The 20,011-nt window shown below is 41.7% G+C and overlaps 1 protein-coding gene across 2 annotated transcripts in view; it reads right to left on the reverse strand.

Annotated features, from left to right (window-relative positions):
• LOC307037918 (sodium-coupled neutral amino acid transporter 3-like) overlaps positions 1 to 20,011 on the reverse strand; it is a 98,668-nt gene that overhangs the window by 26,596 nt on the left and 52,061 nt on the right. For both annotated transcript variants that reach the window (XM_079679137.1, XM_079679136.1), the window contains exons 5-6: positions 6,512 to 6,585; positions 6,174 to 6,266 (exon numbers count right to left, since the gene is read on the reverse strand). In XM_079679137.1, coding sequence (XP_079535263.1) covers positions 6,174 to 6,266; positions 6,512 to 6,585 — 167 coding nt within the window. The remainder of the gene's footprint in view (positions 1 to 6,173; positions 6,267 to 6,511; positions 6,586 to 20,011) is intronic.

The following is a 20,011-nucleotide window of genomic DNA, read 5'->3' on the forward strand; positions in this document are numbered from 1 at the left end:
AAAACCGGCCAGATTGTAACCACTGTTTCTATTGTGGGGATGGAGGGCACAGGGCTGTGGGCTGTTTAAAGAGACAAGAGAGTCAGGGAAACTCAAGCCGGTCACTGCAGCGGGGTTGCCAGTGATCGGATCCACAATACGACCCCAAGCTGAACATTCTGGTGAGGCAAAAGCGCAAACCAGTTGTGAGGGCAAAACAGTTGAAGTAGCTAGTGCACAGAATAGTTACCAGCAAGATGAATCCTCGACTCAGTTTTCTTTTGGTTCACCAGGGGTGAAACGTAGAACTGTTGCCAAGCTGATAGGAAAAAAATCGCTAATACAGTGTAATCTAAACGGATTGGCAGTGACTGCATTGCTTGACTCCGGTGCTCAAGTCAGTATCATAAGCCGAGCCTGGAAAGAACAATATCTGCCTAATCTTGATGTTCGACCAATATCGGAGATTATCGAGGATCTGGACGAGCTAAAGGTGTATGCAGTTAATGGCGAGCTTATTCCGTTTGATGGCTGGGTAGCCATTATGACCAACCTGCCAGGAAATGAAGAACCCAGTCTTTCCATCAGTGTTCCATTCCTAGTCACAAGCTTGACCATGGAGAGACCATTGGTTGGTTTTAATGTTTTGGAGGAAATCATTGAGGGGCAGCCAGAACGATTGATATGCACTCTGGTTAAACTGCTTCGTGATGCCATCAGTGTTCCGGTGGAGAAAGCCGAAGCAATTGTGAGCTTTATTCAGGCAGTTGAACCAAGTGTGTCGCAGGGACGCCTAAGAACAGGTGTAAATGACATCGTCATTCCGGCTGGTCAAGTCACCTGGGTGAGGTGTCGTGTTCCCCAAACCCTGAACCCCTCTGATCGTCTGGTGTTGTTTGAAGCTGATGAAGACAGTCATCAATTATCGCAGCTGGATTTAGGGACAGGTTTGTTTGAGATACAGAACCCTGCAAAGCCTTATGTCACAATTCCAGTAGGCAATAACACCAAACATGATGTCACCTTACCACGCAAGACAGCCCTGGGCGTATTGCAGCACATTGAAAGGTTTGTGGATGCTGAATCTCCTGACAAGACAACATGTACTACAACAGTCAATGAGGTCTCAACTCAACCCCTTGAACCAATCCAAAAAGCTGAGCCGATTCCACCCCTGTGGCACCCCCCAGTGGACCTCAGTCACTTGGAGGAGGAACAACAAGAGATTGCCAAGAGAATGTTGTACGAAGAATCAAAGGCTTTTGCGAGGGACGGAAATGACATTGGCTGTAACCCTAGCCTACAAATGGTGATAAATCTGAAGGACGATATTCCAGTGCAAAGGACGTATACTTCCATACCAAAGCCGCTTTTGAGGGAGGTCAAAGAATATATTCAAGACCTACTGGTGAAGGGATGGATTGTTAAATCCAAGTCTTCCTATTCTGCCCCTGTTGTGTGCGTGCGGAAGAAAGATGGCTCTTTGCGCCTTTGTATAGACTATCGCCTGCTCAATCAGAAAACTGTACCAGACCGACACCCACTGCCTCGGATACGGGACCTACTGGACACCTTGGGGGGATACTCTTGGTTCAGCATCCTTGACCAGGGTAAGGCATACCACCAGGGTTTCGTGGCTGAAGGTTCAAGCCATCTGACCGCCTTCATCACACCCTGGGGGCTTTATGAGTGGGTGAGAATCCCGTTTGGTCTTACGAATGCACCAGCAGCTTTTCAGAGGAGTATGGAGGAGATGTTGAGTTCTTTGAGAGATGAGTGCTGTATACCTTACCTGGACGACATCCTGTGTTACTCCCAGACCTTTGAAAATCATGTGGAGGTGGTTCGGAAAGTGCTCCAAGCGATACAGAGTCAGGGAGTGAAGCTCCGCCCTGAGAAGTGTGAGGTGTTCAGGGGAGAAGTTCGCTATGTCGGACGCCTGGTCTCTGGTGAGGGTGTTCGAGTCGACCCCAAAGATCTAGAAGCTGAACTGGCCCTGAAAGCGAAAACACCGAAGACCGTAGGTGACCTGAGAAGAGTCCTCGGCTTTCTCAGTTACTACAGGTCGTACATACAAGACTTCTCAAAGATAGCAAAGCCATTATACGAGTTGCTCCAAGTGAAAGCCTCAACACAAGCTCGACAGATCAAAGCTAAAGGCCCCCAGCTGTCATCCAGGGCGCCTATAGAGTGGACTGCTGTGCATCAGACTACACTTGCGGAACTGGTTGACATGTTAACTCATCCTCCAGTTCTCGGATACCCAGACTTTGACATGCCATTTGTCTTGCATACCGATGCATCGGAGCAAGGACTGGGAGCAGTTCTTTACCAACAGCAGGACGAAAAGCTGCGAGTCATTGGCTATGGGTCACGAACCTTGACACCGGCTGAAAGGAATTATCATTTGCACAGCGGCAAATTAGAGTTCCTTGCGCTAAAGTGGGCAGTGTGTGAGAAGTTTAGAGATTACCTATTTTATGCTCCTCACTTCACCATCTACACTGACAACAATCCACTTACTTATGTTATGAGCACGGCCAAACTCAATGCGGTCGGTCACCGTTGGGTGGGGGAGTTGTCAGACTTCCGCTTTAACATTAAGTACAGACCTGGAAGAATGAACATTGATGCGGATACACTGTCCCGTATCCCTCTTGATATTGACCACTACATGTCAACGTGCACAGAAGAGTTGTCGCAAGATGTGGTGAGTGCAACCTGGGAAGGAGGTCAAGCAGCTCAGAGAAAAGATGTTGCCTGGGTAGCTGCCCTCTCGGCCTCCTCCCTTGATGTTATCCCACAGCCGTGCACACCTCTACAGGAAATAAGTCACAATGAGTTGGTTCAAGCCCAAAGGGAAGACCAAACGATTGGAGAGATCGTAAGGCTAAAAGAAGTTAGTGATAAACTTTCAGATGATATGAGGAGGTCAGTCAAGGGAACCGCGTGTAAGCTTCTCCACGAGTGGAACCGTCTACACCTTGAAGATGGAATCCTATATCGGCGGACACCAGAGAGAAAACAGCTTGTCCTACCTCCGAAATATCAGTCTTTTGTCTTGAAGCACCTTCATGATAACATGGGACATGTAGGCACAGAGAGAGTCATTCAACTAGCCAGAGAAAGGTTTTACTGGCCTCATATGAAAAGATTCATAGAGGATTATGTGACAAAGAAATGCTGTTGCATTAAACAGAAGAAACCAACGGTCCATGTGCGTGCACCAATGAGCAGCATGAAGTCTAACTCACCCCTGGAACTGGTCTGCATTGACTACTTGCACCTTGAGAAAAGTAAAGGAGGCTATGAATATATCTTGGTGGTAGTCGACCACTTCACAAGGTTCGCACAGGCCTATGCAACCAAAAATAAATCCGGACGGACAGCAGCAGAGCGGATTTATAATGACTTTATACCCCGTTTTGGGTTCCCCAACAAACTGCACCATGATCAAGGAAGAGAATTCGAGAATGATCTCTTTCGAACACTCGGGCAGCTAGCTGGAGTAGGTCACTCTCGAACATCTCCTTACCACCCACAAAGTAATCCAGCTGAGCGGTTCAACCGAACTCTGTTACAGATGCTGCGAACGCTGACAGACAAAGAAAAAGAGACATGGAAAGAACATCTTCCACAGGTTATACACGCGTATAACTGCACACGTCACGAATCGACCAGTTATTCGCCTCACTTTCTGCTCTATGGTCGTCAACCTCGTCTCCCTGTGGATCTCCTATTCGGCCTGTCAGAGGAGACAGATCCAGTAACACACAAAGGATATGCTGAGAAATGGCGCGACAGGATGACAGAAGCATATCGGATTGCTACTGATAACAGTCTGGCGTCTAGTGCAAAGGGCAAGTCCTATTATGATCAGAAGGCGAGGGGAGTGGTTCTGAAGCAAGGGGATAGAGTGTTAGTCAGGAACCTAAGTGAGCGCGGAGGGCCTGGTAAGTTGCGTTCCTATTGGGAGAAGAGGATATATGTGGTAAAGGAACAGGTTTCAGATAACCCAGTATATGTCGTCCATCCAGAAAGTGATGCAAAAGGGAAAATCAGAACCCTGCACAGAAACCTGCTTCTGCTTGTCAATGACTTGCCAGTGGAATTCCCACCACAGTTAGTCAAACCAACCCCAAAGCCATCACAGAAGCAAGGAAGCCATCCAAGGAGACAAAGGGATGTGAGAGACCAAAATGCTGAGACATCTGATTCAGAGGATGAGTCAACAGGAGGTTACTGGTTGCGGGTACCAGCAAATCGGGCTAGGCCTATCATAACAGGTACTCCAAAGAGACCAATTATGTTAAGAAGAGAGCAGAGACCAGTGTTGGAACAACAGCCTTCTGAGGAGATGTTTGGAAAGACTACCAGGAACTCTGGTGTAGAGAGACAGTTAGAGTTCCAAACTTTACCTGACATGGACATTGCGCAACGGGAAACTGGAGGACAGGCTAGAGGTCTTTGTGAAGAAGAGTACTCTTCAGACAGGGGTGAACTTCAACTTGAGGATGAACCGGAAATCTCTCATCAAACTGACTTAGAGGAGGACAATGAGCAGACAACCCCCAATGTACCTCAGAACGAAGATGAGCAAGAGTTGCCTCAACGTGCATGTCCCGAGGAACGGGTACAAGACCCTGAACCTGACTCACCTGTCCCACTGAGACGGTCTACTCGGGAGAGACGACCAGGTCAAATCCTCACCTACTCATCTCTTGGCCTCCCAACATACCAGTCGGGTCCAACAGTAAATGCTATGGATACATACCTCATGCCCTACACTCACCTTTGGTATTCACAAACATGCCCACCATCATTCCACTACACACCCCTCATTCCATATCCCCATTCACCATTTACATGTCCCATACAAGGTTATTGAAAGGTCACACACAGTGTTAGTCCTAAGGGTCATACATTTTGAGGTGTGATAGTTTGGACATTGTAAATATTTGTGTTTTATGAAGATGTTAAAGTTATCTTGAATAGGAATATGTGATTTCAAGTAAGTGTCGGGAGCCACTTTTGTTGTCGGGGAGCGTGTGGCACCCCTGGGATGTGTGACCACATTAATATAATTATTATTATTATTTAGAGTTAGAACATGCATTTATTTTGTACATCTGTTATTTTCATGTCATTAACGGGGTTGATAGATGCAGTGAGTAGTGAGGCGGAACGTTTGTGTTTGATTCAATGGTTCCGGGGTACCGATTAAAGCGACGGACGTTCCCGGGGTTTCCTCAGAAGTAATCTGGAAGGAAACCGAACACAACGTGTCCTCATTACTTCTGTTTCACCTGCACCATACAGGTTGGTAAACTGTGCATAAATCACAATGAATCCCCCATAAGGTTTGCAAAGATAACATGTAATGGCCCGCTAACAGTTGAAGACTTTGTAGCGCTGTTTACATGTGTAAAACTGTTATATAGTGTGTGTGTATTAGCCTAGCTTCCCCGGTACGGCGCCATTTTGGGGACAACGTGATCTGACGCAGTAAGGAAACAAGTTTGTCAGTATATCTGAAGGCTCCCACACACTGAGTATTTACATGCATGTATAGTGATTGTGAGTTTGTAATAAATATGTACTTTGTAAGGGTTATAAGTTGGTTACTGTTGATAAAAGAGTAAGGTTGTTTGTTACACTTAAATATGTTTCAGTAATGCATTTTAGTGACCTGCCATTAATGGCAGAAGGTAAATAGTCAACATGACAGGTTAGAGGGGTCATGAAATACTACTTTTAAGTGAAAGTAAAAAGAAGAGTAGTATTAAATACAGGTTAATACTGTATACAAATGTATTTAAGGTACAACAAGTGTTATTGAATGTGAAATTCAATTCGAAATATGTGTTTATCACATAAAAGAATAACATACAGACAGAGTGAAGGTATGTGAATGGTTATCAAGGAATGTAAGTCGAAACTGAAATGTATAAGATAAGTAATATGTTTATATGATTTTGTGTAATAAAACAACCGCAGAAGTAATCTGGAAGGAAACCGAACACAACGTGTCCTCATTACTTCTGTTTCACCTGCACCATACAGGTATCATCACTGTTACTGTGTTCCTCATATTGGGGACCCGTAACATAAACACTGATGTTTTGGCACATTTGGTTCTGTTGGCAAAGATTTCAATAATGACACATACTGTAGGCTTTATACAAGTGTATTACCTCCAATATTATGAAGCGTGATGATGATCGCTGCTAGAATCTTCCCTGGATGACCAAAAGCTCTCAGGCCCAGCTGCTCATAGGCACGAATACCTGCAGAGAGACACAACAGGAAGTGAACTGCTTAACGCTTTGGAACAAATAAGGAAATAGCCTAAAGACCTGAGTATTGCAAAGCAATGATGAAGATGCAGAAATCTTAAATACATTGTGTGTGTGTGTGTGTGTGTGTGTGTGTGTGTGTGTGTGTGTGTGTGTGTGTGTGTGTGTGTGTGTGTGTGTGTGTGTGTGTGTGTGTGTGTGTGTGTGTGTGTGTGTGTGTGTGTATGTTTCCTCACCCACAACGCCAGCACTGCGCAGCAGCAGATGGACAGAATAACAGGACAGGCAGGCGATGCATGTCAGCAGGATCCTGTAGAACACAAACAGGAATGTCATTAATGTCTAACCTAACATATGGATTAGTTTTAGTATTGTGTGTGTATTGTACAGCCTTGGGGTAGCATTTAGAAATAACTACTAAGACCTCTAAGCTCCAGAGAATCCTCCACATGTGTCAAATCCTGATATGCCTTCATGTTTGTTCATGTGTTGTGTTGGTTGTGTTTCACAGAGTTGTATTGCTGTTATCTTTTGTACTAAAGTTAATGATTAGGTTATAGGTATTAGCATATGCATTTCACATAATCCTTGTCATTAAACATGACACACTTACAGCCTTCCCTTTACTTATCTGGAACACAGCACAATCGTTTATTTAGTTTATTCAATTAAACCATTTTCAATAGACTACAATAACTGGCTATGATTTCTTAAAAGGTGGGGCCACAAGGAGGGGATTTTTCATAAATCATGAATTAATCACATTAATAACAGGCGTAGCTCTGTTAGCAATAATACTTTTTTATGCAATATTAACTTTCAGAATGAATTGGTGAAAGCATAGTGTTGAAATAGAGAACATTTATTTGTTCCTCAAAATGCAAATCATTCCTTTTTAAGATGTTTGATTAAAGGGGACCTATCATGCAACATGCACTTTTGTACGTCTTTTATACATGAATTTGTGTCCCCCGTGTGTCAGGGAACCCACCAAGTGTCAGAAAACACAACCCTCTCTATTTTCCTCCATACCCAAATCTCTAAAAAAGGGGCTGCAACGGATCTGATAAAAACTGATCCAAATTCGTTTTGATATTATTGTTTTTTATTAACTACTAGACCACTGGGTCATGTTAAGACCATCTTTTTTGTATTGCTGTGGGTTTTTTCCATTGCTTTTGTGTTACAAATATCAAAACAATAACAAAATATATCCGTCGTAAACTAAACCGGAAACAGCAGTATATTTTATTTTGTTAACATTGTAAACTTGACAGCTTTTTAAACCGCACCTCCTACTGGTTAAAGCACGTTATTACACGTTTAGAGTAATTTCAATGCAGGAAGATTGTGTTGCTTTTTCATGACTGTTTAAAATGCCTTTTTCTTAATGTCTTTCATTTTTGTAAAGCACTTTTGAATGTGTTATGTTTGATGAAAAGTTTTAAATATTAAGAGTACATACAAAATAGTGGGAAAGTAGAAGGTCGATGATATAAATATAGAATAGAAAATATCAAGAAGATACTGTAAATTATATCTAGAATAAAACAGTTTAGTGCCTGATAGGAGGATGTGCTAACTAATAAGGCTTTATTTAAACATTAAAGAATACTTTAGGTTAAGGTCTTCTTTTAAATAAGAAAAAAGCCTTGGGGGTATCTATCTACAGATAAATATTAAGCCTGACAAAGTCTAATATATTGCATGTTTTGTTTTGGAACTTGACAATCAACTTTCCTGCAATGTTAACTATGTTGAAGCACTTATTTTAACCAATATTATACATATTTATTATACTCTTATAAGATGTATGTAGATAGAATAATACATAGGACACGTTCAATTCCTGTTTTGAATAGTGTGCTGTCGATGGGTTTCATTTCATTTCAAAGTGCTTTTTGACGCTGCCACTCCAACATCCAATCACAGAGCTTGAGGACTGATCACGGGGTTTGTCAAGCTAAGCACATGGTGTAGTCCCAAACGATAGCTGAGGATTCTGGGTAGTGTAGTGTCTTCTGCCATCCAAAAGCTCAGACAAAATATTTGTTTCTCCGAATCGAAGGGGGAAAATACAAAGGCATTGTCCACAATTCAAACCAATCAAGGTTGTGTCATCAACAAGGATAATCTGGTGTTTTTGAGTTGATGAGTAGTGCAGATATCACTGTAAAATCAATCGACAGTAAGGAGCATACTTACATCCGGGTGTAAAATTCTCCGTTATCCAATGGGAATGGACGCTCGTAATACAATAAAGGGGACATGATCATTATGTTTTAAATAACGTTAAGTAAAGGGAACAATCTATTTGACACAGCTGAAGCTCTTGCCTTCCTTAAAAACTAACTAATTTAATAAAAATCACAGTTGTATTACACACAATGCACTGTTTTTTGAGAACAAAAATTCGTAACTAATGTAATTTTTTAATTCTGACGAAAATAAAAATAATTATGAATACAAATAAAATAAAAGAAGCCTCCCGTGAGTTACTAAAAGCTCTAAAGTAGATTTCAAAAACGTTTTATAGAATAAAAGTTCACTGTGGGATGTTGTAGAAATGTGTGTGTGCACCACGACAAAGGAGCCTCATTCACTTTACATAGCGGTTGTTTGCGTGGTGCCAACACGTAAATGTAACAAAGTTCGTGACTCCACCATGCAATGTGGTGTTAAGGAGTCGTGGTGGAGTCACGCATTCTGGTGAGATCAGGTTGCAACGGAACCCTGTGTTCCCAGAGAACCCGGGGGACTTGTAGTTCCTCCAGCCTCTGAAAGTAGAATGGGAGCCAGAGCTCTCAAACTCCTCTTCTGTGGAAGCAGCTACCAGTTTGGGAGGCAGAAACTGTGAACACATTTGAGAGGAGGGTGAACACGTCTAACGCTTGGAGTCAGGGCATGTTAAGGCTTGCCTTAACCTGTTAAGCCCGAGAGCATACTTGCCAACCTTGAGACAGTAGATGTAGTACAAGAAGTACAAGACGTGAGTACAGCTGAGAGGATCATCGGTGCCTCACTCCCATCACTCCTGGATATTTACAACACCCGCCTCACCCACGGAGCACACAGCATTTCAGAAAACACCACAGCATTTCAGAAAACACCACAGCATTTCACATTCGACGGAAAGGGTATTCCTTTAGGGAGAACACTTCTTGTTTGTGATTGGACAGAGCCAGCCAGAGAAGCACTGGTGTGATTGGTTGTTTTTGCTGCCAGTCAAGAAATGACACTTCGTGATTGGTCAGCACCCAACAGCGCAATAGAGTGGCGAAGTCACGCCCATCTACTTCCGGTCCATGGGACCTTATTTCGGAAAAAGAATGTATTGAAGTCAATTGAGAGAGAAAACGTATCTTTCGATCCCGTTTGAATTGTGCCATGAATTACACATATGATGTTTGTCGATCTTAAAAAAATAATTTCCATGTCAAAAAAGTCACAGTTTGTCGTAAAACTGTTGAAAAATAAGACTATGAAAAATACGCAACTAGAAAGACTACAAATCCCAGAGCCGCGTAAGTGATGTCATAATTTTTTTCCTCCACTAAGAGATAGCTAAGATCAGCGCCATATAGATAGAATCTATCTATATGGCGCTGGCTAAGATAAGATAACTTTAACAAGATGCCTGTGTGCTTAGTACAAGGTTGTTATCATACCAGCAATGGGTCTTGCTCGTTCTTTCGCTTCCTGTCTGATGAAAGGATCGGGAGTGGCTGGATCAAGTTAGCTACCTAGCTAGTAGCTAGCACGTTAGTTAGCATTACAGCCTTGTCATTTTTATTAGCCTTAATATGAAGTAACATTAAGTAACCCAAAATGTTAAACAGTAAGAGTAGTAGTCATATTTCGTGAACCCTTTGAAGAGTACTGTCACCGGTGTGATCATTCTATAATACACAATTTAAGCGCGGGGGAGAAATGCTAACGCTAGCATTGGCGATCGCCGATCTTTTCTACTTCATGCTATCTGCACAAATGGTTGATATTAAACATTAAAAAGACCAGGATGTTCATCCAGTCTCTGATAGTGTTACGTTATTATGAGAAATTCTGAAATTGTATATATTTATATAAATATATACATATATATATGTGTGTGTGTGTGTGTGTGTGTGTGTGTGTGTGTGTGTGTAAGTGTGTGTGTGTGTGTGTGTGTGTGTGTGTGTGTGTGTGTGTGTGTGTGTGTGTGTCTGCATCTGTAGCCTGTTATTGTCTCATTATACCGCACTGTCAATGAATCAAAGTAAATATATAAGTCTTCATGAACACATCTGTCCATCAGACAGAGTGCTGCTGTGCCTCTTGTCATCATTAATGGACGTCTCTTTAAAATGACCGCTCAGAGGAGAGGACTTCTCGCCGGGGCCTCATTCATTCCTATGAGAGTTGCTCATTGGCGCATGATGATAAAATGGCCCAACTTTTGAGAGGGCGAAACGTCACAGATTACCCGGCATGCCTGAGAAGTACCCGTATGTGCGCTCATAGCGCATGCGCAACTTTAACCAAAATGCTCTTTCACATCAAGCACGTCAATTTGCGTACACGTAACAGCACCGCACGTTCATGACAGCATGGTAATGATTTGTTATTATGATGAATTTGATATTAACGAGGCGGCAGTTAGCAGCTAGCTAATAATTATGCTAATGTACACATCAATCGTTATGTACTTATATTACGCTGTAACAGGATCTAGTGATATCCAAGCAACAGAGCTTCATTTAGCATGAAAGAAGTATTGCACTGTATAAACATTGCAATAAGCTTCTTAGTGCAATAAGAAGCTACAGGGACGTTAATCTAACGTTGGTAATATTAACTTTATTTAATAGAACATTTACGGTACAATATCTAATCATACAGCCCATGTAGTATAATAATAAATTACAGCAAACATGTGCAATATATCCATTATTACAGCTTCGTGGGATGGCAGAAAGACGATATGGGTTTTAGGATTATTTGAATTATTTGAAGTATTAAAGTAACGTGTTATTGCAGGAAAGTTAAATCTGGTATATTCATTTTAATGTCACCTTATATATATATTCATGTGTGTTAAATTTGAAGGGACAAAGTATATTTTCCCTCCCCAATATATTGAGGTGAAGTCTTTGTGTTTAGAGAGGGATGTGAGCAGGGGACATCCTAATTTGGGGATAGCTCCAAAACTCTGGAATGTTTCCCTCATAAAAGAAGAGGTTGCGTTACACATGCTTAGGGCAAATGTGTGTGTTTTCATTGCAGTAAATATATGTGCTGCGTGATTACTGTTCAACTATACCTCTGTTTTTATTCTTTCATGTGTGGGTACTAAATGGCTACAAATATTGTGGAGAAATTAGCTTAAACATGTTTTATTACTCTATATGAAATGGAAGCAGCTTTTATGACAGGGACGAGAGAGCTGGGGGAGGGGACATTCTTCTTAAGATTTTCAGCATGTCAATTATCAGGGAAATCTACTTGTTTTCAATAGATGTGTGTGGTTAATTACTTTGTATTAATAATAACAGTATGTGTAAAGGAAGCTGGAAATATACAATGTGAAACCTTTTATTTGAAGTAAAGATGTGAACAATAGCTCAAATGGCTGGAAGGGTTGTAGGACAAATTAGTGTGTTCTCCATATTGGGCCTGTGTGAAGTTTGACTATTTGAAAGCATCTCTAATACTGCTTAAGAGCATAGGTAATGTGTTCCTCGTTATTATTGATATGAAAGTGATTTACATGTATTACGTATAGTTAGCCAACTATAACAACTATATCTTAAAACATACTTTTAACTTGTGTGTGGTAACCTGAGGGGGGAAGATGGACAAAGGGCCATAAAGGGGATGTGTGTGTGCTGGCTGCAATATGTGAAATAAGATAAGGAAACTTGTTGTTTAAAGCAGGTTCGTACCAGACACCAAAAGGTGTCTGGTTTTCGTCAAACTGAAAGAGACTTTTTGTTTCCGGGTTTCTTCTGCTGTGTCGCACTGATTGGGTGCGACAGGCCATGTGTTGGTCTCTCCCAATAAGATGACTTCTGGGGGAAAGCACGCACACACCTCCTCCTGTGTTTTAGTATGAAAGCCTGTGTTTTCCTTTGGTTCGCGCTCTTGTTTTTGACTGGCCGTTCCTGAGACCTGTCTCACACGGTGGTAGAACCTGAGCCCGGAGTGCTTCGTGATTCCTTTGTATTTGTATTGTTACTTTGTATAATTAAAACAAGATTATTGTTTAACTTGCATTCTTGTGTTTCTTAATCCCTTCCTTTTTACGAATTTACCCAGTTTACCAAACGACACGCGGAGACGAGGTTGGTTTTAAACATCCTCCAAATCTCCAACAAATGGTGACCCGACGTGTCTGAGTGGGGTGTTTTCGGGGAAGAGACCACCAGCAGCAAGCGGACGGAATAGTCCAGGGCTAAACATCTCGGCCTCTTCTGACAACTAAAAACAGAGCTCTGTATCAGGTGAGCAGACACCAGTTTAATTCGAAATCTGTGATTTGACCATATTCCAAATTTTAGGGTTGTCAGACGAAGTTTACAGTGTTTTTATAGTAACAATGCAAATACGTGTTTTAGTTGGAAAGTAGGATATTGAGTTCCTACAGCCGGAAGGGTATTGAAGTCCCTGGCTTAAAAAGTGGAGGTATAGAGTCCCCACAGTTAGACGGTCTGGAGTAGTCAAATGATAGTATTAAGTCTCCATATAAGACTGACTCAAAATAACTAATCCACAGCTGATACGTGTTTTGGTTGTAAAGTAGGATATTGAGTTCCTACAGCTGGAAGGGTATTGAAGTCCCTTGCTTAAAAAGTGGAGGTATAGAGTCCCCACAGTTAGACTGTCTGGAGCAGTCAAATGGTAGTATTAAGTCTCCATATAAGACTGACTCAAAATAACAAATCCACAGCTCGACGGGGCTGGAGATGAGTTATTTATGTTATAAGTGATCCAAAGGAGAGTAACGCAAACTTCAGAAAGTCATTCTGAAGTGACCGGGCCTCACTATATCCTTTGTTGTGTCGGGGTTGAATCTATAAAGCCAAACGTCACGATAAAGAGTTCTGTAAGCCTGGGTTACGACTCCATGTCAGCGTCACATTGTTGAAAGACGGTGTTGAAGCGCGCTGAGAGGCTTGCTAAACTTGTTGGAATAAACATTGGACAATAAAAGCTGAATAGACTGTACGGGGAATATTTTATACATATAAAAGTGAATCAGCAAGTATTTCAGCGTAGGGTATTGAGTCTCTAACGGCTGGAAGGGTATAGAGTCCCTGGCCTAGTGGAGGTATGGGAGTCCTCACAGGCTATACTTGCTGGGGAAGCCAAGTAGAGTATCGAGTCTCTATCCATGGCTAAAGTGAATAACAAATCTGAGGTTCATAGGAACCAAAATGTGCGTTATAAGTCTGTTGGGTTTAAACTCCCATTCTGTTGAAAGAAATATTGCATCTTAAAAGCTGGACAGACAGTAAGGAGGATATATTTCTTGTGAATAAATAGAATATATTATTGAACATGAAACAGCCTAAGTCAGATGAATAGATACGAAGTCATAATGAAGGGGGAATTTGAACGAGAGGAGCGTGAGTTAAGAGCTTACGAGAACAGTGGGTTCAAGCAGAACAATTTAATAAAAGGATAGTAGAAGTGTTAATTGTTGAAAGAAGCCCCCCTTTTCCTAAAGAGGCTGAGAGCTACAGCGGGGGAGAGAGAAGGGCAGTGGTTAATTTGAGCCGGATCCTGCCGGAACAGGATCCGGCACCTCTTCATTTTGGCCACCCTGTGTTCCGGCACCTATTTGGGCAGATCCGGTACCTCTCACAAAAAATAAAAATTGAAATGGTTAAAATGAAATAAAATATACAGATATTAATTTACAGAAAAAATCCCAAGAATTTCATGTCGTTTATTAAGATTAAGATTTGAAAGAGTCGGAGATCTGTGTTGACGCACTGAAAAGCTGGACCAACGGACAAACGTCTTTCACTTTTGAAATTCGCCACATGAGGAGCATGTCGCAGAGAGGAAGAAACGGTGATTCAATGCAAGCATGTCAAAAAGACAGTTAAATTGACTGTCTTTCTTCAAAAAGAAGGAAGAGGTAATAGACACTTCAAAACGAGTCAGAAAAGCCTCCACAAGCAGCGACGAGGGCAGCTGCAGCGGTCATGTTGATGGTCAAAACCAGGAGGAGGTTAGCGCCGCAACAGCTAGCCAGCTAGCTAACCGACAGCTAGCCAAGCCCGGGCAGCGGGTCAGGTTCACCGCCAGCCGGAGCAGGAGCCAGCTACCGTCAGCCAGGTGGACCACCAACAGCAACGGGTGGGTACCCTGGCATCAACTAGCCCGGTACAACAGCCGGAGCAAGAGGCGAGCGGAACCGCGACATCAGCTGGCTTACAGCAGGAAGATTCAGTAGGAGAGGAGAGCGCATTGAGCGTAGAAGAGTGTGGGACGTCCAGCGACAGGTCAGTTTTTTCTAACTGTGGCCAAGAACTTGGAGGACCGTATGTTATCTCAAGGAGGCCGGATGCCAGATAAAACTGGATATAACAAGTTCATTGAGGAGTTGAAGGTGCTTTACGCACAATACTGGCCCGAGGATGCAGGTGCGCTGTATGGAGAGACTGAGGTCGAGTCACTGTGTCAGCGCTTCAACATTGCCAACCCGCGCGCAGTCATACGGGCCTACAGAACGTACAGAGACTCAGATGGTAAAGACACCCCCGATGAGCTGATGGAGTTACTTGTTGCTGTCAACAGCATTCCCATTGCAAGTGCTGAATGTGAGCGCGGATTTTCTCAAATGAACTTGATTTGCACTCCCAACCGTAGCTCTTTGCTCACATCCACCATGTCATCTTTACTCTTCCTAAATCTTGTTGGACCCCCCCTGGCTAAATTCAATCCAGTCCCGTACGTGAGGTCCTGGGTGGCCAAAGGACACAGAACTGCCACAGACACACGCAGTAAAAGCAGAAAAAAAGAGATAGAGGACAATCCGGACATGCTCGTGATGTGGGGTGTTTTAAATAACTAAATATGGTGAGCAAACATACTGTCTATTAATAGGCCGCCGTGCCAATCTTTGAATAGGCCTAATAAATATCTTTTTTACACGTTAAACCTGTTGAGAAATTAATTGCTGGCTGTATACTGAAGTCCCACCTGTGGTGATGTGGGCATTTGCCTATGTTGTGCGTACTAGCCTAAAAAATTATAAATTATCGTCATAACATTTATACCATGGATACTATTTGAAATTGAGGCTTGTAAGTCCCACAGCGTTGCAAGTGGACATTTTCATGTTGTTTTCAGCACCTTTTCTGTATACGTTCCGGGACCTGTACGCGTCTCGTCATCCCTGAGCTGTCATATGTACTTTGCGTTCCGGCACCTTATGATTTACAAATTAAGCACTGGAGAAGGGGGTGTCAGTATTTGTCTGTGAGAGTTCCCCCCCCTTTTTTTCCTCTCGAGAGCAGCAGCGGCCCGGAGGGTGTCTGCTTGCTTTTGTCTCTAGTGATCTGAAGTTGGAGTGAAATACATTGAAAATTAACAGATCAATGGGTGATTTGAAGTGGTAGATATATTGAAATAAATAAGAAACAATGATTTGCTGCTATTTAAACATAGTCTTTGAGAACTGATTGATACCGTTGCATTGCGTTGTGAATTTCATGGTATTTGTCTTAACTATAATGTAACCACATGCATGTGGTTTCTTTGTCCCAGTTCATTTAAAAGTCAGCCGCCTCATGGCAAAATCTATTTGACCCCATGAGGTCAAGAGTCATTCTGTTAGACCACCATCTTGTGAAAGACAAATCATTGTTCTTTTGTCACATTTTGAATTAGAAAAGAGTTAATTTTGCTAGATCAATTTATCTATAAATGTTGTAGTGGGAGTTTTGTGTTTGCTAACATTTTTAGGAACGACAACACCAGGAGATGAGTAAACTCAAGAATCCGTGGAGTGTAAATACATTGAGAAAAACACATTTTTATACTCTAACTTTTTGCACATCATAGACAAGGAATTTACACAATATAAATAAATATTCACCAAAAGTAATAAGTAAAATGGAAAGTAGACATAGGCCTACACTTGAGTCAAATTATATTACTGTGATCTGATCAGTGTGCTCTGCAGGTTTACTATTGTTCTAAGTAACAGTGGGATTTAAAATATTGGAGAAAGTGTGGAGATGTTCTTTCGTAGTGTGTGAAATATGTGATGCTTGAAACAGGTATTTCAATTTATGGAAGAAAATGGTTTCCTGAAAGATACATCTTGGGTAGATATGTAACAATGGATGAAACAATTTATAGAGGGAGTTTTTGTAATATCATTAGTAGACATTAATGGTGTTGTTTAGATGGCATTTAGCAACTAAGACAGATAGTATGATTAGAAAGAGACAGAGTGGAAAGGGTTGGATTTATTTAACCTCAGTGTGCTAGATTTCTTATAGATAATGCGTCCCGGGACCGGGACTCCCCCTCTGAGTTAGAAAGGCTACGACCCCGTCCCTCCAAGCAGACAAAAGACCTAACCCAACAGGAGGCTCCTCCTTCTCCATCAAACAGACAGAGAACCAGAGCTGAACCGTCTCTACCCGAGGCATCCAGAACCAAACCGCTTGCTGACATACAGAAATACTCTCATCAGTCCCTCAGACAGGGCATGAAGCTGAGCCACGAGATTTGGCACAGGAGCAGAGTGGGGGACATGAGAGCAGAATCCGCCCTCCATAAAGCAGCAGAGAGACTGTAAAGGAGGAGATGAAATGCAAAGCAGTGCAAAGAACAGTGGCATGATGTGGGCTGCAGATGTGACTGGGCCAAAGGCTGCCTAAAACAGTTGCAGCGGATGGATTCAAGAGCTGATGGACTGAAGAGAAGACAGAATCAGAGGAGTTGGCATAGTCGATTTGAAGTGAGGAGGTCGGGGTCACGGCTTAACGGTACGTCTACACTACAGGCATCAAAAAATGCTTTCAACGCTTCGCCCATTCACTTGAATGGGGTGACGTAGAAGATTTTTAATCTTCGCCGAACTGCATTGTGGGGAGCATGGCATGGCTTTGCAAGCATCACGAGCATCTATCGGCATCAAAAGTTGAACAATGTTCAACTTTTGAGGCTCGATGCTTGGCATCAGCCAATGAAATCCCGTTTATGCAAATCCCGCCAGTGCAAGCGCAGCCAATCAAACCGCGTGCAAGCTGGGAGACCCAGACCGCAGTTCATTTCCTCATATTCCAAACGAGATATTACGGTAGCAAATCACCCGGTTCTTTACGACCGGAACTATTTACCGGGATACAAACCGGAGGAACCAGGCATGGAGGGAGGTGGCAGAGACAGTGGGTGAAACTGATAGTTTTTTCGCCTGTTTGGAGAGTTTATATCCAGTTTACTTCGTTTTAACATTGCTATTGCTTTGTATGTCGGGGGCGGGAGATTCATATGATTGGTTGCTCGCAAAAAATCGCCAAGCTTCAGACACGCCCAGCTCCAAGATTTTTTCATGTCTGTAGTGTAGACGGGCCGTAAGACAACCAGGGGAGGAGAAAAGGAAAACGGGAATGAGTGAGTTTACACATAAACACACTTATTAACAAAACGCACATAGAAGACACCACATTTAAAGAATTTGAATTGACTTGATAAATAAGTAAAGATAAAACGAGGTATTAACCATGAATTAATCTATTGGTGAATTCAAAATAGCAGTAAAGAGGAAACTATTAAAGTAAAATGAGAAAATCATCCTAAAAACACACTGAGGGTTAAAGGGGGAGACATGAGGGAAATATGCACTACACTTTAAGCAGGGGGTGTTTTGGAGTAGCACAGTGTAGAACCATATTCTTCAATCTTTCCATCATATTAATAAATTATTCTTCAAGAGATTTTTATTCATGTGTGAATAAAGTAATGATCTCATTTGTTACAATATTGATTTCACCATTGTGGCATAGTTATTACCATAGGAGGGCTTTAGGATGGAAACTGTTTTTAATCCTTGATAAAGTAAAGGGTGATGGTTGCATGTTCGGACACCCAAGGTTCCACACACTGCTAAAGAGTTTAACATTGTTTTTAAGTAGACCAGAATTGAAGATAAATGAGTATAATGAGCTATGAAATGCAGAGCTACACAGATCCTAGTAATGTTTTGACTTAAGATAATAGTTATGTACACAAGTTTCTGAATTAGATTTATTAGACATTTTAATACTACTTAGGTGTAAATAAATTGCAGAAGTAGTAGTACTATTATGAAGTGAGTTTTGCACCAAGTTGCAGGAAATGTGGGAAGCAGCCGTCCCGATGACAAGTTAGAGATATCTGACTTAAAGTGGTAATCGTGAATTGATAAATGATGGCGCTCCATATATGACTGATTTTTGTAGACAGAGGATACTGGCCTTTGCTGAGATATCAAAGTCTCTGCAGAGCACGACACATGGCCAATGAAACTGAGACCAAATGACCTTTGACCCTGACTGACAGTGTGACTTGAGAAAAGCACTATCAATGACAGACTCTGGGGCTGACCAAACTTGACTTTACAACCTGACAGTGTGAGTGTGAATGAATGTCTGCATGTGATCAGTGCAACTGCATGATTCTAAAACAATGACTAACCGAGCATGTCTTTGGACTAATACATTATTTTGGAGCTCCATGGGAAACACAGGTTTCCTACAATTTCACACATTTGGAAAAACGCACATGTGACCCGTTTCTTAATCCCACAGGCAGTGGCGGTTGACAGAATGTGAAGTTCAAACTAAAATCTAAAGATTCTGTTTCTTTTAGGACTGCCAGCTGGAAATAAACACTTATTTTCACTGGAGTGTTTACTGTGAAAAATAATGGATGTACTTTTGTGAATGATGTTTGGTATTTTCTTATAACCACTGGTTACCTGAAGGTTTTCTTCCCATACAGAAGTTTGTTACACAAGTGTACATGTGTAAAAAGGGGGAGTGTGGGATATTTTCATTTAGGGACTGGAAGAAACCTGCCGCCCCAACTCAGATGTTCAATCTGACCATTGATTGACAGTTTTAGATTTAACCTGCTCCATATCTGGGGATAAGATACTGTTTGATGAATGTTGACATGTTTCTAATATTGATTGAGTTATAACAGGTAACACAGATGCAGAATCTGTGGCCAAGGGGCTACTGCGAGAGATGTCATTCCAGAAGGGAATACCAGAGAAGTTGACCTGTGATGATGAAACAATTTTGTAATATTTCAACAGGTATTAAAGTAACTGAGGTTTGAACTGTAGAAAGAACATATTACAGTTAAGCTAAAACATAGTAATGTAATGAGATTTAATTTAGACAACATCTTGTAACGTAGCCTGGTAAAGAAGTAAAAGCCATAGACTTTATTGAGGTAACATTATTGGGATGTACATTTAATTTAAATTCATAATGGAAAGACATTTGATGACAGTATGTTGGATTTCTGTATTCATTTTTCAGCTTGATAATATCTAAGCACTGACAGGTAGAAGCAGTCTCGCCTGGAAATTATTCACTTTGTCAGTATCATGATTTTAGTTGTTTTTAATCCATAACATTAGTGTGTTTCTTTACCAGAGACATTAGCAGTTCATATTATATTTAGATTTTAAATAGGATCTCAAGGATTTCATTTATAATAACACAGATGCTTGTCAGAAATTC

This window comes from Notothenia rossii, assembly GCF_949606895.1.
Source record: "Notothenia rossii genome assembly, chromosome: 4".
Lineage (NCBI taxonomy): Eukaryota > Metazoa > Chordata > Actinopteri > Perciformes > Nototheniidae > Notothenia > Notothenia rossii.